Raw genomic sequence first — 26,223 nt, forward strand, 5'->3', positions numbered from 1 at the left:
GCTGCGGGACAGGGGCTGGGCAGGGATGCTGCATCTTTAATTACCATTGATATCGCCATAGAGAGGAGAGGGATGGAGGAGCATAGCCAGGGGGGAGGGTGGGGGGGGGGGGGGGCTGGGGGTGCGGCTGGGGGGGCAGAGCAGGAGAGGACCCGTGTTCACTTTTTAATTAAGGCTCCGTAGTGTAACTCGTCAATGTACATTATTGGAAGAATGAACGTCAATGCCATTGCTTTTTCTCCTCCTCCTTTATCTCTGTCAATGATTCAAAGACATGATTTATGGTTCGTCTCCGTCTTTCAGGATCATCCATCAAGTGCCGGCTCTGCCGCAGCGCCACCCGTTGTAAATCATTCTGAAAGCCTGTCACTCATTTCCATTAACCGTTCCTCTGTCGCTCTGGTCTCCGCCTCCCTCAACCTCTTTTTTTTTACCCCTCTCTCCTCCCTCCCTCCCCCTCAGAGCACAACCTACAGCCACGCGGGGTATCAGTTCCATTCCACTGCCTCGTCCGCCTACCTTCTTTTCAATAAATTAACCACTTTCTCCCATGCAATGAATAAAAGGGCCTTGCTCTAGTGTTGCACCAAGCTGCTACTCCTCCTCCATTACAGTTAAACACCAGAGAAATGTCACGCCACTGACTCTCGTGCTAAATAAGGCCATAGGACAGAAAAAAAAGGTTTGTGTAGCTCTGACTCTACAATGGAAATATCTTAACTGTTCCTTGTATGTGTAGGCATGTTTTTTTATTTTCTTTCTTTTCTTTTTCTTTCATACTGCTCTTTTGTTTTGCTAGCTCAACTAAAATTGAACTAAAAAGAATACATTGAAATGTGTGCATAAAAAAAAAGATGAATGTATTAAAGAATGTTTGCACATCGATTTATGAGCAGGTATTCTTTTTGTATAGTCACAGATGCAAAAATAGTCCCAGGTTTGTTCGAGGTTTGTGTGTATAAAATTTGTAGTGGGCCCTTTCTCAAAATTCTACTGGATTGTTGGATATTTTACTGCTCAGCAAACTGAGGCATGGATGTTAACAATGACGGTACTATTTAACCAGCTTTTATAGAAATAGGTTTCATGAACAGCAACACTGACTCAATAGAGTGACTGTCAAGTCTCTCACAATAGTGGATGTGCCTCCTCTGGGGAGTTGTTTGGGTCCTCAATTGACTAAGTTCTTTTTTCATTCTAATCAACATCTAGATATCAACACTGTAGAATATCCACAAACAGCAGAAAGCCTGTTTTGAGAGGAAACTTTCAGCGATCGGGTGCCAACACATTTCACTATTTGGGCAGCCATTGTTCTCAGAACGCCTGTCAAAGTGACACTGTGCACCAGGCAAATCCAAAAGTTAGCGCTTTTCAGAAAACAGCAGGCCCTAATCATTTCGCAGAGGACGTTTGACAACAAATTTGCCATTAAAATGATTCTGAATAGGAGGAGGCCTGGTGTTTTGAAGCATCTCTGCCTTTCTCACTTTTGCTCGTCTCATCCTCTGAGCAGCAGGTTTGGCGTCTCGTTTCTTCCCCTTTACGCATGCCACTAAGCAGCCTTTCGGTCCCTCTAGAACCTGACAGTACTACGCTCCTTCTGGAAATTTTCTGTGAAGCCTCATTGTATTTAATGAAGGGAAAATAGAGAAAAATCTACTATTAATGAACTTGGAATATAGAAAAATGCCTCCTTTGCTGAAAACGGCACAAAACTGCTTGTACAAGGAAAGCCTTGGTTGGATCCAGTCCAGATTCTAATGAAAGATCCATAGAGAGACATGCTGGGGAGAAGGGAGAGTTGGTGAAATGCAGATTGTTTTGAATAGAAAACACACTCTTCCAGCTGCACTATCTGATTCCTCAAGGCCTGACCTTGAAAGAGGTCTGTTGTTGTTGATGGCCAGCGTTTAGGGCTCATGCAAAGTTCATGATGCAGTAACTGTGTACATCCACTAATCTCAGGGGAGCCCAACTAATGGGAGCAGCGGGCCATATAGAGAGGAGAGAGTGTTACGGACCACTAGCAGTCCATTTTAACACTCTTACCTTTTTATTACACCTCATAAACTATTGTATTGCATGCCACAACATGCAACAGCTTAAATGGGTTGGGGTTACTGTTTGTTTAGTATGCATAAACAGTGTATGAATGAACATTAATCAGTAATTCTATTTTCAAGTAAATACAAAATGCACTGTGAAATTTAAAAAAAGCAAATACACAATATGGCTAAAATGTTTTGAATTATGGAATACTTTTCTGGATAGGGATAGCTGCCATCATAAATGCAAAGCAAGTTAGACAAGTGTAGGTTGTCATACCCTCCTCCCAGTGCCTCATAAAAGCTTGAACAAAGGCCTAATGTGTGCAAGGCAGTGGTCCTTTAAACGATGGCCCACTTTCTCCTGGGCTGCCACGCAAACATTCCTGACTGACATTCAATCAGGGAAATTTGAACCGAAGCAAGATGGTCTTTTATTAGTACCGTCCTGTTTGCTTGACTGGTCAGCTCCAATATGCGAGGCGGCATGAGTGGCATACAGTAAGATGATGGGTTCTCTCTCTGATAAGGGTGAATGAGGGGTAAACTGCTATTCTGCAGAAAGGAACCATCAGACCTCATCATGTCGCTCCTGGAGAGCCATGTCACGGGCCCTTCAGAAACCAAGTGACAGAGCAGCTCGTGGAAAATACACTGTGGCCATTTCAAATGAGCTCTGCGAGGATGGCTCCTGGCCCTCCGTTTGTGACTCTTTATCAGTCATGACATTTTCTTTTATTTCATCCTTTTATATTTTGCAATTTAGAGAAGACGATGCAAATGAAAAATGTGTTCTTGCTATCCCTTTGGAAGAATATTGTTCTTCTGACAAGACAGTATGCAGGTAGTTTGTGAGCTCAGACTGCGCTTGTTTCTGTTGCTGTGGGACAGAATAAAGGTTCATGTCGACCGTATTCATGTCGACAATATATTACTAATGCATTTTTAATAAGCAAATGATTAATTATAGCAATCTTACATTCACTCCCTGTTATAACTATGTTTGAAAAAGGAAACTACACTGCAACTATGCTGTAATATGCAGAAACAACATTCATGTGGTTTCATGCAAACGGGTATCTGGCAGAAGGAAAGATTTGGTGAGCTTTTTTGGATGAAAATGTATCTGCCGGCGCTGATAGGGCGACCCTCTGGTGGGATGCAACGCCAAGCCACGGCATGTGAGGCGGCGTCGGTGGCACGCTCAAAGTGATGACTTGGGTGCTGGAGTGCAGATTGCAATGCTCTCCCGCCGCTCACTTCCAATTAGGCAGCGGGCCGAGTGATGCGTCTCGGAGCAGAAGCTTCGAGCAGGCATCAAAAAGAGCAGCGTCGCTCAGTGACATCATGGAGAGAAGGAACTCCTGGAGCTAGGCAGCCCAGCTTGATGTGACGGAGTGAGAATTATGATTAGAATCGAAGGAATACACGGGCAGACTTAGTAATCCCTACGTTTGTCTTCCGACATGAAAGAATCATCCCCCATTCTTCGGAATAAACATGCTTACAGGCTCGTTATAAGATTTCCGATTACGTTTTCTCAAGTTTTTCTGTGTTTTACCATCATTAACAGAATGTTGGTTGTGAAAAACACTTTTGATTAATTGCCATAATTATTGTGATCATTTTTGCCCAAATGAACAGCCAGATGGTTGAACATGGTGTCATATTTGTGATGCTATCATATTAATCTATCACTGAGTCAATCTGAGCATTCCCTGCTTTTTGCAGTATTCACATTCTGTCCTCACATTGTCCATGTCTACTTTGAGATGTAAGGTCCTATTTGATTATATTTGATTATAAAATATTTATTATGCGGGTGTATGAAGCAAGGCATTTATCTGCATGAATAGCCTGTGTTTAGTGAAGTAAGTAATGTGCTGTAAGTAACATCCCTTTCATGCATAAAAAAATTACATCTAATCTTTCTGTCGCATGGTTTCACAGTGGAACCCACAGAGAGATCTTAACAAAACCACTCGGTGAAAAAGTAGATGCCGTTTCCCTCTCTTTTACAGCATTTAAATCATAAAGCTGCATGTACCAACAGCAGGAAAGTGTTTAATACAACCATACTGATATAGATTTGTGGTTTGATTCACCTGAACTAAACTGTAAAAAAAAAAAGAGGAATAACCGGATTTGAATGTGATTCTCTTTCAGACTAAGAGATAGTCACACAGATAGGCAATGGTCAAAAAGGCTTTCTTCTCAATTGTGGAGGTCTACCTCCACAAATAGTTTATTAGAGACACAGAGGTGGTATTACTTCATTCTGAAGACGTTGTCCTTGACTTGGAGAGAATTAGTCTGTGAACCTGACAAGGAACAATGAAGAAAGAAGTGTTTACAGAGCTTACAGATGGCCTGGGGCACTCCACTGCTGCCTTACAATTCCTCATGTGATCCAGTTAAGAATTAACTAAAGCAATATCAGCTGAGTATCTTCTGGATGTCTGTCTGTGCGTCAGATTGATCTTGATAAACGGCACACACCTGACTTCAGTAGATATCACTGTCAAATATTAAACCCCATTTGAAGATGTCTTTGGACAAAAAAAAACTATAGCTTACTCATAATTATGACTAACCATCATCTAAACTTTTAGAACCTTTCTTTCATGGAATATAGAAAGTGCCATTGACGTATTAACCGTTTTAGTTCCACTCAGCTGTAGGATTGTAGTGTATGTTTCTTCCATCGTTGACTGAACAAATGAAACAACTGGCTACCATGCATGTTGTAAAGGTTGGCGGTAAATGAGACAGGCTGGATGGATTTGTCTGACCTGCTTTGTTAACGTGTGTGCGGCACGCTTATATGGGATGCAGCAAGCCTGTTTCCCTTTGCCTTTTTTTTTTTTTTTTCCTTTCTTAGTGTGGCATAAATCCGGGAGATGAAAATGTCATGGAGCAGGTTCATTTTGCAAAGAGGTTTTGATTGCCATGTGCGTGTAATTGATTGTTCCAAGGACAGGGGGAAATCTAGAAATGTCATAACAGTCCTGCTTAGGTCGGTCCCACCGCTAGGCAATCAATGAGAAGTAAAAAGAGATATTGATTTGCGAGCTGCAAAAACTGTAGCTTGAGACAACCAGAGAGCAGTGGGGAAAGTGGCACAGACATGCAGACCTGTCACTGGCACCTATGAATTACCCAATCTTCTCTGAAGATAGTGTTACCGTGGATACTCACAAAGGTTTGCCCTGGGTATTGCAGCTGTCCATTAGCTAAAGCCCTCAGGCTCCTCACTTTAGCTTGTCAGATTAATGAGGGAAATGTTGACCTTCCATGGTATAAATGTTGATGTTGTTCTGACAATTCAAAAACTTTACACTAACAATCTAACATTGGAATTGGAATGCTGTTATGGGACACATGAATTGTTACAATCGTTCCATCTTTGAAAACAAATTGTTGAAGTAATTATTATACACTTTTCTAAATGATTAGGCTATGCATGATATATACCACATACTGTATCGAGTTGGTGGTTAGATAAAAGCTATGCATGTTTAAAAGGGATTCCTACAAAGATCTCCCATTGAGTTTGTGCAGTTCTCAATCTAAGAGGAAAAATGACTTGGCTCAGAAATAGACTGCTGCGCCTGGAAATCCAGGCCTTGTTATGCCAGAAGTCTGTTCTAACGGATTAATGTTATAAACACTTCAAGTGGTTGATTTATGATGGACACCCTAGGTTTTTTGACCTTTGCATATCCCTGTCTGAAGATATAAATTTGCAGTGACACAGATTGGAGGCTTTACAGGGGTTTATGACATGCTAAATCTCAGGCCTGGCATGCCAGCCTCTTGTATTGTAAGCCGAGTTAGACTCAACATTTCCTTTACTGGACTTGAACTTGGAAGTTTGATGGTAAGGCATGTCTAAATGAAAAACAGAAAACAGAAAAAAGTATTTATATTGTCATATACAGTTTATTGTGATAATGTCACACTTGCTGTTTTCATGTACAATATTTACTGGTGCTTGTCATTCCCATGATGATTTGCCATTGTGTTCTACAAATCCTCACTGTATCCCAATGTAATCTAGATGGTCCCTAAACTTTGATCACAAGCTGCCGTGCCCTTGCATTTGATCTTGTATTCAAGAGTCATGCTGCTTGGCATAGAGCAAATGCTGGCAAACTGCAGTTACAAATGGTCTGAGAAGAGGAACCAGACATGTGGGTATCTAGGAGTGATCCCTGCCAGAAGGTTAATTGGCGCCTCTGGATGTCTATAACTCAGGGCATCTGATCTAAGGGCCTGAACAGCAGGAAATACTGCTCTTCAATTCTGTTTCAGCTTGAAATAGACTGATGTGGAAAAAAACATACAAATCACCTTTTTTCAAACTTTTGTTGGACTAGACACACATTTCAATTGGTCACTGGTTCCTCATTTCAAATATTCCAAAACTAGCAATTATTAGCATACTGTATGTCAAGTGTGTCAAAAGAGGAAGATTAAGCTTAATGTTTTATAACTATAAATAAACCATTCTTTTGTACTCTTCACACCTTTTTGCCCTAGTATTAAAGGTGTTTCTGAGGCCTTTGCCAATCTGGGTTGGCCAAGCAAAATATTATTCTGGTACAGTAGATCAACGTCAAAGCACATACAATAGGGAATTTGTGGTGTGTGTGTAAGGCCCCTTGTTCATTGGGTCCCATTCTCCATGTTTGCTTTGAAAGGCCAGAGCACATCTCCATCTCTATCCATTAGCTGGCAAGCAGTTCACCTCCAGGGTTGCTCCTGAGGCACTTGTGAAATATTGATAAAAAAAAGTCGTATTTTCAGAATGTGAAGGAGAAGGACCTTCTATGGGCCCGCCCTGTGTAGAACTCTTGAGTGCTCTCATTCAGTCTACTCCCTCAACGAGTGCCCCAACTCAAAAGCAGAATATTAACCACATGACATGTATAAGTGCCTGGACAAGGCTGTTATGTCCTATTCATATTTAACCGAAAGCACATCTTCCATAACTCTTTCCAAAATGCACATTTTACGAAATGAATTTGAGTAGGAAAATATATCAAACACTGTGAAAGAGCCATCAAACCTTTATACTCCAGAATGTCTTCAGAGGGTTATCACGGCAGTTGCAATATTTTAATGTTAAGGGATTTTATAGAGAATCAATAGAATAGAGATAGAGATAGAGATAATTCGATTAATATAGTCATTAGTAAGTGTTGCCCTCATTAAATTATTGTAGACTGCTGAGTCATAATTACTATCAATTGGATGATGGTAAACATGCAATTATGAATACTGTTGTTTAATTATCAGTTAATTGACCAGTAACATGTGTGCCCTACGTACTGAGAGTTAGAACAGGTGAATAATGAAAAGCATGATTGCTGTTTATGAGATTGTCAAGGGTAATATGCTGATGTGACAGAATTCCAGTAATTTCTCGAAACATTTGATTACTAGATATATTACAGTATTACGAGCAAGTATATTTACCAACATAGACACTACTAAGGCATAATAATATATTCATTACTAAAGTCTATTGACATTTTTGAGTCTTCAATGTAATGCTGCTTTGGAGATTTCTGGCTCATTGGCACCCCTAGAGGCAAAATTTAACACAATGTAGCTAACTTGAAATATGCTGTGCAAATACAATTCAGCTCCAATCTGATACAAAAATCTGAAAATAACATCAATAATGTGCTGCACCAGAATGCTGTGAGTTTAAGCAAGGCCAGATTTGATCTAAAGAGAATGCTTACATTTTCATTACAGTTCAGAGACGCTGATTATCGCTCTGGAATAGGTCATTTGCAATAACACTTAGCAAATCCCAGGAGAAATCAATTGCCTTTTGTCACTCACTGGCCAACGATTGTTGTAAACATCTCAGCGCCAGACAGGCAAACCTTTGACACAGCACTATAAGTCGATGGCCTGTCATGAATCACAGGGAGCTGTTTGACCACCAGTAGTTTGTTAGCAGGAGCACAGGCCTGCTGTTGATCCACTCTATATGAAAGCCATCAATGTTTTAGAATGTAGGGTACAACTATATTGTGCATTTGTTGATACCAAGGTTTTCCACATAAATGGATGTAAAGAAGAGTCAAGATAACCTCCCAAATAATTGTTGTGAAATACCAAATAAACCCCTTATTGCTTAAAAGCATCACATCCGCCATTATCTGAAGATGCAATTTTAGGTGAACAGCCCAAATGTTAAGAAATATAACCTAAATGTCACTAAAATATGTTTTCTCTGTCTCTCCCGCTCTTATAGTATACGAGCCTGATGACATTAACCTTCGAGAGTCCCCTGGAGATGAGGAAGCGGAGAATGACACTCAAACTGAAGACGAGTGTTCAGAAAAGACAAGTCCCAAGACCTCAGAGGACAAAGACGTAGACAACAAAAGCGCTAACAGCTACAGCTACCAGAACTCCCCCATTAGTGTCCTTTCCAATCAAGAGGTTGAGGTGGAGTCACGCCTTAGTGACACCAGCGATAGACTCTCAGACTTCAAGAACACCTCACCACACGAAAGTCAGAAAGATGAAGAGAGCAGTAGCTCTAAACAAAAAAATGAGATGAACAGCAGCCTGGAGAAAATGAGGGCTGCCTATGCAAACTTTCTTTCCGATTCCTATTGGACAGGGATTGGAATGAACTTGAAATATGGTAAAAGCCCCAGTAAAGCCAACTGTGACAGCACCAATGGAAGCACCAAGAATGAATTTGACTGGCATCAGGATGCACTATCAAAAACCCTTCAGCAAACCCTCTCCCCGAAGCCTATGTCCAAACCCAACCTCTTCAGCTCTGTCCATCTCTACAGGCAAAGCAGCAAAACCTGTGGGACAGTGTTCACAGGAGCAAGCCGATTCCGCTGTAAGGACTGCAGTGCCGCCTACGATACTCTGGTGGAGCTCACAGTACACATGAACAAGAGTGGACATTATCAGGACAACAACCACGGCAAACAAAGTAATTCCTCTGCCTCCTCCTCCAAGTCAAGAAAGCGGAATTTGCAAGACATGGAAGGGAAAGAGGATGCACAGAAAGTTCTTAAGTGCATGTTTTGTGGCCATTCTTTCGACTCACTTCAGGACTTGAGTGTACACATGATCAAAACTAAACATTACCAAAAAGTGCCTTTGAAAGAGCCTATACCAGTCATCACACCCAAATTATTACCACCATCAAAGAAACGGGCCTATGAAGTCACTAGGCCTTGCTCTCCTGATTCCACCACAGGCATCGCTGGTTACAGCGAGGCACAAAGGGCCGCAGCCATTTCGAATGCAAACAATAACCGCTATGGTTATCAGAACGGGGCTAGCTACACTTGGCAGTTTGAGACATGCAAGTCGCAAATTTTAAAATGCATGGAATGTGGAAGTTCACATGACACCCTTCAACAGCTCACAACTCACATGATGGTGACTGGACATTTCATCAAAGTTACGAATTCAGCATCTAAGAAGGGGAAACAGTTAGCTCTTGATCCTTTAGCTATAGAGAAGATGCAAGTTTTAGCTGAGCCTACTCCTAATGAGCCAGGAAGTGATAAAGTGTCCCCAAAAAACAACTCCTCTGGGAATAGCGATAAAAATAGACAAGAGGAAGGCACATCAGACAAAATGGAAGAAACAGACATTAAAGTAGAAAAGATAACGAATGAAGATCAAAAAGAAGGCAACGGAGACTTTAAATATCCCTACCTCCGAGAGGAGGATCTTGAGCAGGGTTCAGGTGGAGGAGGGGACATACTCAAGTCTTTAGCCAACACAGTGGCATCTGCAATCAACAAGGCCCAAACAGGGACACCAAGCTGGAGTGCCTACCCCAGTATCCACGCTGCCTACCAACTCTCTGGGATCATGAAGAACACTCCCATTTCAGTGTCTCCCCCTATTCAGCTAAAACAGACCCTGAACCCCAAGCTGAGGCAGATTGCCCCGAAAGGGAAGTTGTATCAAAGTGCTTCAGGAGTTGAGACTCCTCAGGGACAGCATCAAAATGCGGACATCAAAAAAGAAAAGGTTGGCATTAGTGATGGTAAAGAAAGTCAGAATATTAAGTTTGATCTGTTGGAGAATGATGACAGCGATTGTCAGGATGATTCCTCTTCCTCTTCAAAGCTTGAGGCAGACGGTGTGAATGAAGGGAGTGATGAGATCAAAGGAAAGTTGAGCCCAGACTTCTCAGACAGAAGCAAGACACCAAGCCCTCCTGCCAGCCATGGACGCAGCTCTACTTCAGAGGTTCTCAATGACACTCCTGAAATACTTGGCATAAACCCTCTAAGTGCTCTGCAGTCAGTTCTTAACAATCACTTGGGTAAAGCAAATAAGCCCACCAATTCAAGATCAGATAACAAGTTAGCAGCTCGCACCCAGTCTATATTCTCTGAACTCAACAGGAGCATTGAGAAACCAGCATTAATGCTCGGCAGCCCTATCAGAAACAGGGCCAACAATGCCTTCCTTTTTGCCAGCGATGACCAGCCAATAGATTTGACTAAATCTAAACACAACAAACCAAGTCCCTCTATCCTTCAACCAACCACCCCAATCCCACAAAAATATGCTCTCTCTGACATTGCTGACATGGTCAAAGTTCTTCCCAAAGCCACAACACCAAAACCCTCAATGCCATCAAGAATACCCTCCATGAAACTGGAATCAGACGTCAGGCGCTTTGAGGACGTGTCAGCGGAGGTGTACTCTGTTCACAAGCGCAAGGGGAGACAATCCAACTGGAACCCCCGTCACCTCCTCATTTTGCAGGCCCAGTTTGCCTCCAGCCTCTTTATGACTTCTGAGGGCAAATATCTACTCTCAGACCTTGGCCCTCAGGAACGCATGCACATCTCTAAATTCACTGGACTTTCCATGACCACCATAAGCCATTGGTTGGCAAATGTGAAATACCAACTAAGGAAAACAGGGGGAACCAAATTCCTGAAGAATATGGACACTGGCCATCCAGTGTTCTACTGCAATGACTGTGCCTCCCAGTTTAGGACACCACCGGCATTTATTGCCCACCTGGAATCCCACTTAGGGTTCCAAATCAAAGACATGTGCAAACTTCCTATAGACCGTCAGACCAAGATAGAAGAGCCAGAACTGTCAAAGGCTCTGAGTGTCAGGGCCACAGAGCCACTTGTCACTGAGGAGGACATTGACTCCAAGTTCAAATGTAAGCTATGTTGTAGGACATTTGCCAGTAACCATGCAGTCAAACTACACTTAAGTAAAACTCACAGCAAGTCACCTGAGAACCACTCACAATATGTGGAAATGGACAAAGAGTAAACATCATACATTTTTCCTAATAATTTGTTGTTCTTTTTATTTTAAAACACGGGTCAGATATTTCATTTTGTTTTTTTAGTAAGGTTGTGTAGTGTTCATACAGACACTGAAAACATTTCATTGAAAACAAAACACTGGTTGGACTAAACCCTAAGTTTTAAGATACACTAAATGATGACCTTTGCACCCTACTCAAATGCATCACCAGTAATTAAATGTATTACTGCTTGAAACATAATTGCTGATGTTTGCATGCAATAGCTATGGCTATGACTACTATTTATTTGTATGATATGTCGAGTTTCAATTGTATTTCAAAGACAAGTAATGGATTAATTGTAATTTACAACTTCAGTAAGACACCTACAGTACATACATTTGCAGCTGTGAAAAAAAGGTAGCTGGACACACATTAACACATTTATCAAACTGTACAGTGTATTGCTATGTAAAAATGTTTTGTGTTGCAATGATAGAACAGAAAGGCACTTTAATAAATGTTTAATCACATGTTTAGACTCAGATTCTGTACATGACTCAACAAATTTAGACCATTTGGAAACAAGTATGTCTCACCTGTAAATATATTTTAGGGAAAACAAAATAAGTGTTTCATGCTTAAAAGATAACAGTGAGACAAATTATACCTGCACCTTTTTCTACCAATTCAAATAAAGAGTTAACATTTGCTACCAGCCTTTGTTCTTAATACGTTTGGCATGATTTCCCTTATGTCTCCAAAATATGGATACTGTTTATAAACAGATGTGGGACCCTGGTCCTCCAGCTTGTAAACAGGACATCCCTGTGATTTGGGGCCAATATTGGGTGTCACACAGGACTACAACACCTTTGTAACATGGATCTAAACTGAAATGTGCTGTCCATACATAGACCCATTTATCATATATAGCACAGTTTATTCTCTTAACTGTACAAACACTGCGCTTTTGTGAAAGTGTGATTCTCAAATCTGTCACCTTTACACACCTTGTTCACCCACAATAATTCTTTGATGAAGAATGGGGATTCTAGATTTTAATACGAAAGCACCAACATTTTCACTTCCAAATATGTATCCTGCTTTCTTTTATTGTGCTTCTATGAATACTGCCTCACTGTGGTATTATAACAATTAGATATATTGCTTGATCTCTATTGTTTCAAAGATACAAATAAAATAATTGCCCCCTAAATTCATACATTTTTATGCAATTGATATTTTTTGAGCAATCAAGGCCTCAATTAACAGAACCCATCAAATCCATGTTTTATAACAGGCAACTGACATTTGACGGTAAATGGGGAAAAGCACACGGGCACCATGGTGATTTGAATACTGTGACACCAACTTGCCCCCTATTGTTGGAAATGAGCAGGCAATCACAGTTGTTCATCAGATGACTCTTAATGCAGTTAAAGTATTCAGCTATAATTTCTCCTTGCATTTATAATTACTGTCATAGACCACACACCTCAGTGAACAGATTAAAGCCATAAATTATTTAGTGCCTCGCCTCGCCAATGGATCGCTGATTCGTCTGTAGAGCCATTATGTTTTAGAGCAGCAACTTCCTCTAAATTGAAGCCACCAAATGATCTAAGATATGGTAGAATAGCTTGAAAAAAATGAATGCAATATTCGGGTCGTTTGTGACTATTAATTGAAATTAAAATGTGAGATTGAATTGTGTTATTGGAAGGGGAAAAGCTGCATCGCTGCGGCTATAATAATTCAGAATTTCACCATATTATTGGAGCTATTTTGCTCTCTGATTATTATACAAATTCAAATCAGCCTTGTATATGGAGACATCATTATTCAGAGCCAATGCCTACATGTAGGTTTTGAGAAATCAGCACAACATGCTACTGGTTCTCATTAGACGTACAAAAGACTAAATGCTGTCATCAATGCAATCAGCAGAAGGAAATTAGCTGTTTCTTACCTTAAGTTGCTCTAATAAGTCAAAGTCACTTTGGTATTCATTGTTACTCTACAGGCAAAGTGATGTTATATCTTGAGCGAACACAAATATCTATATCAGAACTTCTAAATAAAGATTTGTTACAAAGGCTGTAAAATATGTGTTCTATTCATCCATTTGAATTCACACAAAAACATTGTTTTATGGATGCAATAAAAAATTATACTATTTGTATAAATATCACTGGTTGGTTATAAATATTAATCAATAATTTGTGTCAGGTAAGCTAATACAAAACCCATATCATTAATTTAATGCATCATGTTTATTCATCTCAATATTAATGCAGTTAATGTAATCTCCAACACTCCCACATTGATGACACACATCCTTGCATCCATCCCATATCAGACACACTTGGCCTGATTGAGATCTGCTATGCACATTCAAAAAGTATTCTAGTCCTTCGGGGGGACTGTACAACTGTTGTCACTGTGGCTGTCACACTGATTATCACCATTTGCTCTTAATTGTGAAAAGTTAAGTACAAACTTTTTTTAGTTTTACTTTGATTCTTACTATTTTTTTGGTACTTTTACTTCAGAGTTGTAAACTATATAATCCTGTGTATTAGTCATCTTGTTTTAAAGGAGTTCTTCTTAAAATGTGTTGGAGACCATCACAAGTAACAGCCTGCCTATGACATTACCATTAAGTCTAGCTGCAAAGATTGTTTTCAAACCTTTTTGTTGTCTTAAGGTTCATAACATCATAACATCTACCTTCTCAGCACAGACCTGGCTTGGAGTTTCTTTTTAAAACTGTACTAATAGCGTAGTTGAAAAATCAAATTATGCACATAAGAATGCTTGCATTGCAGAGGCGGCAGTGAAAACCGAACTTAAAACTTAGAACGTAAATTGATTGCCAACTCGTATTTGCAAATCCTTTGTCAATTTGTCGTTAAACATGTTATCAAATAATGATAACTGTACGCTCCTAGCTTGCATTTGCGTGCTTCCTTCTGATGCTGATGTGCTGTAATAGGGCAAATGTGCATTGGAATTTGCCTGCTTGGATACACACAAAACATTTATGATGTGCCTGACTTTGTTTCCTCGTGTGGCAGACAAGCAAGGAGTTTCTGCATTATATGGGACCAGATGTCCTGTAAATCAATAAGGAATGAGTTCTGAACATTCATCCCACACAGTCATAGGTATGTCAATTATGCTTGATTCTTTGATGAATGGAGAATGACTGTTGTAAGGGCCACTAACCTGTAAGTTACTAAATAACATTTCACTCAACGAACCCACTCTTTAGAAGACTCAAACCAGCCAATTCTGAAAGTATGGTATGATCCCTCCTCTCCTCATTCCACTGTTGTAGCTCCAGTTAGTATGCAGAGAATGTTTCTGGTTAATCTCTTAAAAGGTAACTACTCTATTTCTGTGTAGCCTGAGCCACAGTAAATAATGTGCAAGCACTGTTACCCAAAGTGGCACACTGTACATCACAAGAGCTGGATTGTTTAAGGATAAGTATTGATACCATCACACAATATCTAGGTTGTACCAGACAAAAACAATGTTTCTACAGCACCTTGTGTGTATATTATGTGCTTTGTGGTAGATAATTGTGTTGTTCTGGATATGCAAATGAAGTCAAACAAGTGATGAATGGAATATATTTGATCAATCAAGTAAGTCTAAGGCCCATGATAGTGCATATTCATCTTGCATCATGAATATCAAATCAAAGTCATTCATCAAATATCAATTGTACATTTGTAGCTTATTAATCATACAACCTTATATCTCAGTAATGCCAGAAAAGATGAAGGTTGATAAAGTACTTGCAAGCAGGAAAATGCGGTGGTTGTATAGTGAGCAATGAGGTGTCATTGAAACTTTCTATCTCAGTAGTCAATCCAAACAAGCTTGTCTGTAATCCTTGCTTCTGTTCCTGCCCCTCTCTCTCTCTGGCCTATTAATCATTTCTTTATCCATTTTCGGTAAAGTTAAACTTAACGTTATCGTTTTCCTTGATACTTTCTATGGCATTGTCCTTTTGTTCACAAAAGACATGGTTGATGATCGAGTCATGTCATAGTTTCTCAGTGTGAAGACTATTATAAAGGCTTCACTAAGAAGTCAGTCAAGTCGTCACCTTTAAAGATTTCCCTACTTGAAGTAAGGTGCACAGTCAGCATTGAGTACAAAGTAAGGGTATGCGGTGTATTTCTTTGAGAAGAAGAGTGGGTCACATTTTCGAGAAGTGAACTATACCTTCCTGCATGTCCCTCGGGGCACAGCGTCAGGACCATACAATCATTTTCTAGGTATTGTCTTCAAAGTCAGTCCATCTATGTCCTTTGCATGCTGTGATGAAAAAAATGCCAATCTAGGCCAACCTAAACATTTAATTGAGCTTGACCAATTGTACTTTTCTTTATCCAGTGTTTCAAGAGCTACAGTAGGAACTATGAACACATTTCTGTGTAAGAATGCATGGACGTTTTCATTGCCATCATATACTGGATGAGAGAACTAACACTCGATTGCCAGCAGTTCATCAGTGCATCCTTCAAATGTGTCACCCAGCTTGCCTCAAGGCAGCGTGCTGGCTCAAATTGAAGCTGACATCTTCCAAATATGAAAGCAACAAATCACACATTTTTATTGGGCCTAATCTCCAGCCTAGCCCCTTGCAGACGTCAGCACAATCATGGATGCTGCTCTAATTCTTGCCGACTGGCTGCTTGTGCCTCCCAAGCATCTCTGGACTCACAGACCAAACGCAAATGGCTAGGCGCTACAGATGGGAGTGACACCTACGCTCATTACGCAACTTCAACACGGTGGGAAGGAAGTGTGGAGTTTGTGTACTGGATATAGAATGGTTCTGAGCAATATAGTGATTTGTGTCTGGGTTGATTCATGTTGGACTGATTAAAGGTTGGAAAATGTGGATGTTTATATTGGCATGTATTTGGCATGTGTGTTTTTGTGGAAGGTATGTTGTGCCAAAGAGAATATTCAAGCGGCAATGCCTCCACAATAATAAAAAAACCTGACATTTGAAAACAAATTGAATTGTACAATAAGATCCTTATTATTTTGGCTGTAGGATGCTCTCCAATCCCTCTCTGTCTGTCTGTCAGTCTGTCTAGACACACACAGGGTGAGTGGGGGAGAGGCTGTTGAGTGCAGAGCTAGCTCTCCACCTCTTGCCCTCCTCTCCTGTCATCTGTTGCCCCACAGCAGGCCAGAGGTTGTTGGCGTTTTGCTCACTTGTAATCCGTCTCACTGTCAGACTGGCGGCTCCTGGGTCACCCGTCACTCAAAGTGACATGAATCAGCGTTGACGCCAGCAGATTTAAGCCATTTCTCTCAGTCTGTAAACAGAGCCAGGGTTCAGGGGCCTAAAGCTAAAGAACAACCTGTCCCCCTGCCCTAAAACCACAGGCCAATGGTAAATGACCCACAAAAGCATGAATGATGTTGGACAGCATGGTTTTACAATGAACCACACAACAAATACAGAATCCAGTAAAGGTATAATTTGCCATGATGTGGGATGAATTGCACAACTAAGCGTGTCCACGGATGGGGGTGAAAAGGCAAATCAATTGATTATTTAAAGCAGTGAAATGTAAGTCACAGTGATAATAGTTGTCCTGTCATTGTAACCAAGATTCAGACATGGACATGTGCACTCTTAAAAACCCAGCCAGTGTGCAGACAGGGAAATCAATACAGCATTTTGTTATCTATCTCTATCTTACAGCTTAAAAGAGAAGGATTATATGTCATAGAATGAGCCTGAGCAGAGTGAGGTGGAGATCTATCATTGTAGAGAGTCACTGGCCTTTCCTGTGTAAATCATGTGTCACATGGCCAGCAAGTTCATTCTCCGGCCACGGAATACATTTAGGGCCTGGACGCAAGCTTCCATTTTTCTTGTTTGATAGAGTGCTTCCTGCACTGGTGGACTTGTAAGATTATTCTCTAACCTACACCTTTTCATTATTTTTAAGAGTAACAATCCTTATAAACAACAAAGTGAAAACGTGTGTGCTTGAAAGAAAATGAGATCCCCCCCCCCCCAAAAAAAAGAAATTTGAATGGTACATTTTAATTTTAATAATTCTCCAAGGAACCTTGCTGTCGGAACTGCGGAAGTTTTAATGTGACAAAGGCTTGACAACGGGGCAAAAAGATGCAAATGACACACCTGTGGCAAACGAAGACGTTGAATTTCTCCCTTCAGAGCACTCTGTCCTGTACACGTCAAAACATTCACTGCTACCACGGGACCTCCAGAGCCCAAAACACAGATGGAGCTCACAGTGAATGATTTGACTTCATCATTTACTGGCCCCTCAGCCTAGTAGTTTCATAACCATTTCTCCACAGGAACATCATGCTGACCATCCCAGTCAGACATGAAAAAGTGAGAAGTAGCAATACAAAATATGAACTGTCACAAAACCCAAGATAAAAGATACCATAAAGTCACAACACACTTATGGGTTGGTCCTGTGCAATACATTGTGTTGGACAAAGGATATAAATTATAATTTGAAGTGTGAATCCTTTTTAACTGTAAACAGCAAAATGGCAGTTCCATTATCTAAAATGAGTTTATTGAGTTTAATATTGAATACAAGGAGCTCTGGAGAAACAGTATTACTATTTAGAATAGCACAGTCTAAGCTCAGCCATGCAAATGGTGAAAGATATACAGGAGGTGCAGGTACTGTATAGTCTTGATCTCTCAATTATGGGTACACACCCGGATCTGCAGGTAGTCACTCATTCACAACATCTATATTACATCTGTAAGATGGGGTGGTAGAGACAATCATTTCTTCGCTTCACTTTCAACTCACAGAATCATTGTAAGTCGTGAAAGTATGTGAACACTGAAATTGTCAGACAGCTCCCACTCCCAGCTTTCATCATCCCACTCCCAAGTATTTCTATTTAATTTAAGTGTGCTGGGAAGTACTTTCATTTTGTTTTAATGAAGTTTCAAAAGTTGGATGATCGTAATAGTTGGCTGTTCCAGTCCCAGTTTTTTACTTTCTATCTAGAATTTATTCTCTGTACAGTTTGACTGTAATGTAGGCTTTTCAACCATTACATTGTAAAGCTGGGACTGGCAAAGAAATAAGAAATGCAGTATTTGAATTTGATGGAGCGTGCATTACATTCATGGCTATACACCCTGCAGGTTGATCTGACCATACAAGGAGTTAAATTGGTCACAAAGCAGGTTTGGCAACCCAATGTCCAGATTAACAGTATCTATTACCCAGAAACTGTCCCTCTGCATGTTCTCAGTGACCACCCATGAATGACTTTGCCACACGATCTAACCCATTATTGAAAGCAGAACAATTACCCAGGATAGAAGTGAAACAAAGACCTACTAAATGCCATCATCTTCACAAAGACAATGAGATCTAACATTCAGTGTCAAGACATTATGTTCACGGATTTTCAACAAAGAATCAAACTATAGGCAATATCTGCTGGTAAACCAAGAAGGCTCTTAGCTGCCACATCAAAATTGAGAAAAAAAGGTCCTGCATTTGAAAGCCTAAAGGCTTAAACTAATTCAAAAAGTCTAATCAGACTAGCAATCCCTGATGTTAATGAAGGTGTCACACACTGCACAAAGAAAGTTGTGCCTGGCAATCTTCCATTTTTCGGCTGCCTACACCAGTGACATTTCATCTCACATTCAAAGAGCGCCTAGGCCCCTTAATGAAATGCATAATTAACATATTCTAATTGTGCTGAGCACAGTGATGGTTTTGACAGAGCTCACTTTCCATGTCTAATTCAATGCTAATTTAATCTGTTCTTTTCCCGCCGACATGACCTTTCTTGATTGAGTTTCACCGCAAAGAATTTTTTGATGGATTGATTTATCAACCTCTTGGAATGCAACAAAAGCGCCAGTTTTAGACAGAAAAAAATAGAAGGTGGAGAAAATGAGGACAATGGAGGTAGCAGACAGATCAGGTGACAGGAAAAGGGGAAAAACAGTTAGAATTGAATGAAGACAAGCAACCTGAAACAGTGTCCAGTGATGGATTGTTTACAGTATAAAAAACAAGTCTCTGCAACGCTTCCCTTCATCATGAACCCTGCTGGTCTAATGGCACATTTTCCCAGTCATTTAATCACACTTGCTGAACATTGCTTAAGCCATCAACTGGCTTACCTTTAATATGGGGATTAGGGGGAGTCTAAAGGCTTCTCTTTGCAAGAGAAAGAGCAAATACCAGCTCCATTCACAGATCTCCTTAATCTGAGTATTTACCAAAGGTTGATGCTGAGCAGGCAGCTCAGAGTACTTCAGCCCATTCAGGTAAAGCCCTCACCTCTAGACCAGAAACACTTTGAAACATCTCAACATCTACTTTTACATGTCTCATTCAAAAGGGCAAAAAACGTTGACTCCTTTTAATGGACAGTGTCTATGGACATTAATCATTTTGATGTGATTTAGCAGACTATATAAAATAATACATTTAATATATTGTTATATATATATAAAAATATATTGTATGATAAATCTCTTGCAATGGTGACATTTATTAAAGGAAAATTCATCCTTCCAAAGAAATGCTCCCCAATAGCTCTGACTCAAAATCTAGGTAGTGAAATTGGGGGGGAGCTGTGAAACAGGAGGGGGGAGTGCAGCTGTCTGTCAGTCAGTCAGTCTCTGGGATGGGGGATTATGCAGAGCTCAGAGCAGTAATTGAACACCGTCGGACCCGCCCTCATTTACATCTCTCCCTTCTGCAGGCTTTGATTGGCAGCTGTACATGAAATGCCACATCAGTTGAAAGTATGTTGTGAGCTGGCACTAACAATCCCGTGGCTCGGGGGAGACCTGCCATATTGTAATTTGGTTATCAGGCATGAAGGAAATAATTCTAAGTGCCAGGAAATGTGAGGCAGAATAAATGCTTCATTGCTGCAAGTTGCCCAGGGTGACAGTTCTTATTTAATGTACAAGTACGTCCTGTTGCCTGCAGGTTTTGGGTTAGGGAAGGGGGAGGCAGACTAGGTGATGGCGATAGTGGAGAATTTTGACACAGGATTTTAGTTTTTGCTCTGTGGGGGAGGGAGATCTAAACCTCTTCCTGCATAAATTATACAATGTATTTGAGTCACGTCTTTTAGGAGTGTTTTCTTTATCATAATTTCAATGGAGAAAAGAATACTCGTACAAACTACCAGGGATGCACATCTATTCCTGTTTTACAATCCATATCAGTGGGTCATGCGGGGGAACTGCCAGACAAATGGTGAAGGCCACAGTGAAGCCATATATGCACAGAATAGATGCACGTCCATGCATAGCCTTGCATCACTGGGCTGACATGCATTGAACATGGGCCCTGATTGCAGCCACGTCCCCTAAGTGGCATGGGCCTTATTTGTTTTGATGCACTGTTTTTGCTTTGGGGAGTCTTTTCTCTTGAGATGGAGCTGTCACAATGTAAAAAGAGGCCCCTGATGCTGGCAGCAGCCCTCGGGCAAAATGAAAACAAGTAAGTGGCATAGATAAATCATGCCAACCAACGTCGTCTTGATGAATCAAATAAGACCAGAGCATCGCAGCAACATTGGGCTTAATGGAGGTCCCAGTGGTAGCTGTAGATTTGTTTATAATGAAGGCTTTGTATCGTTCTCTGTATTGCTCCCAAAGACTAGACAGACAGATTAAATACATAGATAGAAATATGTATAGATAGATAGACAAAGACAAAGAGACCGAGAAAGAGAGAGAGCGACCAACACTTGGTTATAACGTAACACCAACTATTCCTAATGAACCAAAAACCATAGGGTTAAGCAAGAGTGGCCCAAGTAGACATCCATCCTTCATGTGAATGGACTGACTGAGAGGCATGATGGCTGACATTCCCTGGCAGAGAGCGGATCATTTGTCCAGGCGAACAGGAGCTGCTCAGTTCCAAATGCCATGGTGTGGGGTGCCCAGACAATGGGCTCTATGCAGGGCTATTATCCCCTGTGTCAGCAGGGATCGCCCTCCCATTTGAAGAGGTCCGCTCGTCTGCATCCATGGCACTTTGAGAAACATCATTAGGTGGCCTGTCAATTTCACCACAACGTTATCTGGTTGCTATAAATACCGGGCATCTCTCTCCTCATATTTTCTTCATACCATCGCACGTCTCTCAGTCACGAGGACGGTCCGCAGAGCGCTAAATGATCTCGGCATTGCTCCCCCATTTGGTTTTAATGATTATAGATGGTACAGTTGGCAGACAAATGATATAATACATAAATCGGATGGACCATTGCACATTGTAGGTTTCTCTTTTTAACCAAATCTTCTGTACACTCACCCTATAAGGAATTTGGATTTTTGGGGGGTTTGCAACCTAATGCCATGATATCCACAAACAAGCACCAGAACTCTTTTGACTTCTACATGTCCTGATGTATCTCTGTGTTGTTTCATGTAGACGAGATGACAGACAGGATGAAGCTGACATATGGATCAGTCAACAGCCTTGACGTCACTCTCTTTTTCTGGGCTAACTGCCGCTGACAAGTGGGTGGAGGTGGGTATGATGATGTGGCATTGATCTGCTACCTGATCAAATAGCATTGCAAACTGTTGGACTCAGGGCATCATTAGTACACAGTGAGGTGGTAGCCTGGCAGACAGGCAGGTGGTCTCATTGGGTGTCTGCTGCCAGCTGTTGATGCCCCTGGTGCTGGCTGCTCAGTTGGTCTTCCTGATGGTTGGTTTTCCTTTAGGGGTCAGGTGGGGAGAGCCCCCATTAGCCTTACAATGTGACGGCTACCATCAGCTCTGCCTGGGTGGTCCAGGATGTTAGTGGAAGGAGGAGGAAGAATAGATATTCAGATTCAGACACTGTGTAACATCCCAATGGCATTTATATGAAGAAGTGAGCAATCCTGACAGGACAATGGTCATTTGGTTGGTTTTGTAAAAAGGTTCCAGAAGGTGTATACGCACAGTCGTCTACAGAAGCCACCACTAAGCACCCATCTTCTCTCTCCTGACTACCACCTCAGAAGTCCTTGAGCTCACAAATCAAACACATGGGAATGAATCAGAGCACCTGCTGGGTAGTTTTTCAGGCATTCATAAGTGCCATGTAAGAGTTTAGGGGGAAAAGAGAGAGGAGAGCGGAGGTTTGGATTTGTGAGAGGTTCTGTTTACTTTGCACAGATTTATGCGCAGAGCTGTATCTGACACATCTCTTACTCATGCTCTTGGCTTTTCTTTATACCTCCCTTTGGCATTGCCAGACTAAGTTATGTGGATTGCCTGTGAAGATGGGATATCTTGGAAGCACTCAAGACTGCCCCCAGAGAATTGGCCTGTAAACCATCATTAGCAGGGAGAGAAGGATAGTCTTTAGGATGTTAGATCTTGTCGTCATCCAAGCTATAGCCCTCTAATTCCCACTGACATACCAAACCATATCAAATCATGTATAATTATGCCACATCCATTCCTCTCTTGGAATAAAAGTTTTTTTATAAACAATGAATTATATATCGTTAAACATAAAGTAGCAGAGAATAAAATTCTACTTCAGAGACTTGCTATCTCCCCAATTATTTCTACAATACGAGTAGTACGAGTAAGTGGTGGTGTTAAAGAAATAAACAATGGTCCTCTTCAAAAATGTTTGAATCAGTGTGGAGTCTGTTGTACAGGAGGAGAAGAGAAAACATGTCCTTTCTGTCACTGCTTGATTTGATTGGAGGATCTACAATGTAGGCAATCCAAAACAATAGCCTGTTGACACAGCAATATGTTGGATTTGGTCCCATCTTTTACTGTATGATGTTTGGGACTTCAAAAATATGCCCTGACTCTTGATTTAACCATGGCAGGGCAGAATTTCACATTTAGCTTTGAAATCTTTGACAATTGGGGAGAAAGGCAACCTTCACAACTTTGAAGCACACATGAAACTTAGATCAATTGTATTTCTAAAGGTGCAGCAGGAAGTCACCATAGTCGAACCCGACAAAATCAACATTTCAAAGTCTTCAGGGAGCTCTCGACTTTTGTGACGGATCACAGAGCGGTGGATTGGCAAGACTTCATTTACATGGTTTAGAAATAGGCAGTTGGTCTAGCTTGAAAAAAAAGGAAATACTTTATCAGATAGATTTCCTTTACAAGGATGGAATATATAACCTTTCTTCTTCAGCTCGCAGGGGAAAAGTTAAAAAATAAATACTCCAAAACATCAAAGGCGATCATAATTGACATGTTACATCCGTGTAAATAGATCAAACCTGTGAGAGACTTCAATGAAATAACCCAGAGAAGGAGAGCAGGACTGGGAGTGAGCCTTCACATTTTCCCTGGTCAAAAGAAGGGAGAGCAAAAGCTTGAATTGAAATAGCAAGGAAAAGGAGAAGAAACTTAGTTTGAGTGACTCCTTGAAGAAGCCAGATCTGTGGACCTGTCAGTTGATTAGTCCTCTTGATTAGCATTTATAAGAGGCCCCAGTGCTCTATTATTTGCATTCCTATTTAGCCATGATTTTGTGGAGGGCACTCCGTGATTAAACTTGTCAGTAGACCTGATTGACAGGGTCAAATCTTCACATTCCATTCTGCTGGGGAGGAAGAAAGGAGAGCACATCCATGGTTGTGTCAGAATTCTTCCTGTTCTACGCCCAACAATCTTGGTAAAGGTTCAACACTCTCTCCATTTTCCCTCTCTCTGTCTCTCGATCTCTCTTCCTCCCCTCTCCTTTCTCTCTCTCTTCATCCCTCCCCTTCACTGTCTTGTCAGTGGTCAGGAATGTTTTAATTTTAGGGATAGATTCTGCCTGTCAAGCAAGGCGGGTTGGCGTGTAGTCCAGGAGATGAGATGTGAAGGGTGTAAAACAATAAAAAAAGAGGAGGAGACGGGTGAGTACAAAGAGGAACGAGCTCACTTTATTGGACAGATTTAATTACTCTGAATAGAGATTAAAGCAGGCAATCCACTGAGGTGTGAAATGAACCCTTGATTACTGATGAAGCTTTGAACAGACACAGAAAACAACAGTTTTGGGAAGAAAAAAAAAAGATTGACCACTTGGTAACGATAATGATTTTAGAGCACAGATCCCATTTTCTGGAATGTAAAGGAAACGTGCCATTCCAGCATATGTAAATACTTGGGTATTAGGTGACTACATTATTAACCGTGGTCAAAATGTTAACGGAAAAAGACTCAACATGGTCTGAAATGCAGCAGCTTGGTTGCATCAGCGGCTGCTAACCTTTCTGTTAGACTGGCCCGTCTCCCTTGGGACTGCGGCCTCGGAAAAAAACAATTAAAAATGCAGAAATTAGGTGATGCAATCTGCTCGTCCTGCATAGTGCTGTGGACTCTCCTGAAATCCCAAATGCCTGGTTGTATCTACTCCATTTACTACCTAGAGGTGAGACAAACAGACATAACAAAAATGTCACTGGATTGTATGGGATGACGTTAAAGGAACAATAAGGACCTTATCCTCTCATTCCCAGAATATTGACACAGACAATGTTGTGCATTGTAAAATATGCACAGCATTGCTCCACTATGAAATATATAATCCCAAACTTACTATACCATATTTTATATCGAAGTCAGGATACGTACCCGGCACAATGTATGTACATCTCACTATGGCCACACAATATCAGGCAGTCTTCCAGAAAGAGGAAAAGGATATCTCCCAGTTTACACCTGATGTTCACAACTCAGACGCTGAGGCTGTACTGTCGCAACAAGAGGGTAGATGTTCGAATAATTAGCAGTAATTAATGAACAGAGAGTGAAGACTCGTTTGTGTTTTAAATTATCTTAAATGATCCCATTAGCACTTGTCATACCCATGTACACAAAACAGCATGAGTTCAATTATACTTTTGTCATATCAAAGTGGTTGTATCCCATTAGATTTGAGGTCTTTCAATTGCATGAACCGGGTAGATCTTATTTATATATTTTTTAACGCAAATGGAAAGATTTCAAACAACCATTATCAGAATTTGTGAGTTTATTGTGATGAATGTTAACGTTTTTGGAAGAAATCTTTTAAAACATGCACACAGTATTGAAATCACAGTACGGAAGCTATTATAGTATCTGGTCTGATTAGAGCTTTATACCCTACAACTTCTATCTTGCCTATATGACAGCATGCACACAATAAAATATGTACCCTGTCTAGCCTTTAATGCACAGTCACACATCTCATTCCTGGTTGTGGATGGACAAGGGAGGAGGGCAGAGAGGAGAAATAAAGTGCCATAATGAATCTAAAAAGCATAATTCATTCAGATCAAACGCACTCAGGGATGAGTCATGCTCCGTTGAACTCCTCTGACCACTGACAGGGCTACAGCAGGGAGAGAGGAGGGGGCGGCAGATGACGAGCACGCATAAATTCTAATTATTCCCAGAGTACGGTCTTGCAAATGGCCGTCCTCTCAGCGGCAGCGCCAACGAAGATTTCCTCTCTCCAAAACCTCAGAGCCGTCCCCACCGTGCTGGCACCCAGTGCTCTGGATAGAAACCAGTGGGAGGGAGAGGAAAGGAAGAGGATGAGGAAGGGCATCCATGAAACTTGGGCCGTGTGGCAAACTGTAAGAGGACAACACCCTGCAGAAGCAGCAGCGGTTTTGGTGAGGGAGAGGAGTAAGATAATGAATTAATCCTGGCAGTAATTGGGTGTGTGTAAAGCGGTAATGCTGTAATGAAAGTCATCCATTGTGCACATTCTCTCCCTGGCCGGTGAACCATCCCCCCCATCATCCTCTGGATCTCAGGTGCTTAGCCATGCAAATCTGCCTGACAGCCCAGTACATCTCTGTCTGCCTAATTGGACAGTATAGAGTTGT

At 41.1% G+C, this 26,223-nt stretch overlaps 1 protein-coding gene across 1 annotated transcript in view; it reads left to right on the top strand.

Moving 5' to 3' along the window:
- Positions 1-12,051, top strand: part of LOC134018691 (teashirt homolog 2) — a 31,664-nt gene extending 19,613 nt beyond the window's left edge. Inside the window, exon 2 of the mRNA XM_062458826.1 lies at positions 8,323-12,051. Within this exon, the coding sequence (XP_062314810.1) occupies positions 8,323-11,363 (3,041 nt within the window). The 3' untranslated portion in view covers positions 11,364-12,051. The remainder of the gene's footprint in view (positions 1-8,322) is intronic.
- Positions 12,052-26,223: the final 14,172 nt, after the last annotated feature.

The sequence above is a fragment of the Osmerus eperlanus genome, chromosome 4, assembly GCF_963692335.1.
Source record: "Osmerus eperlanus chromosome 4, fOsmEpe2.1, whole genome shotgun sequence".
In the NCBI taxonomy this organism is placed as follows: domain Eukaryota; kingdom Metazoa; phylum Chordata; class Actinopteri; order Osmeriformes; family Osmeridae; genus Osmerus; species Osmerus eperlanus.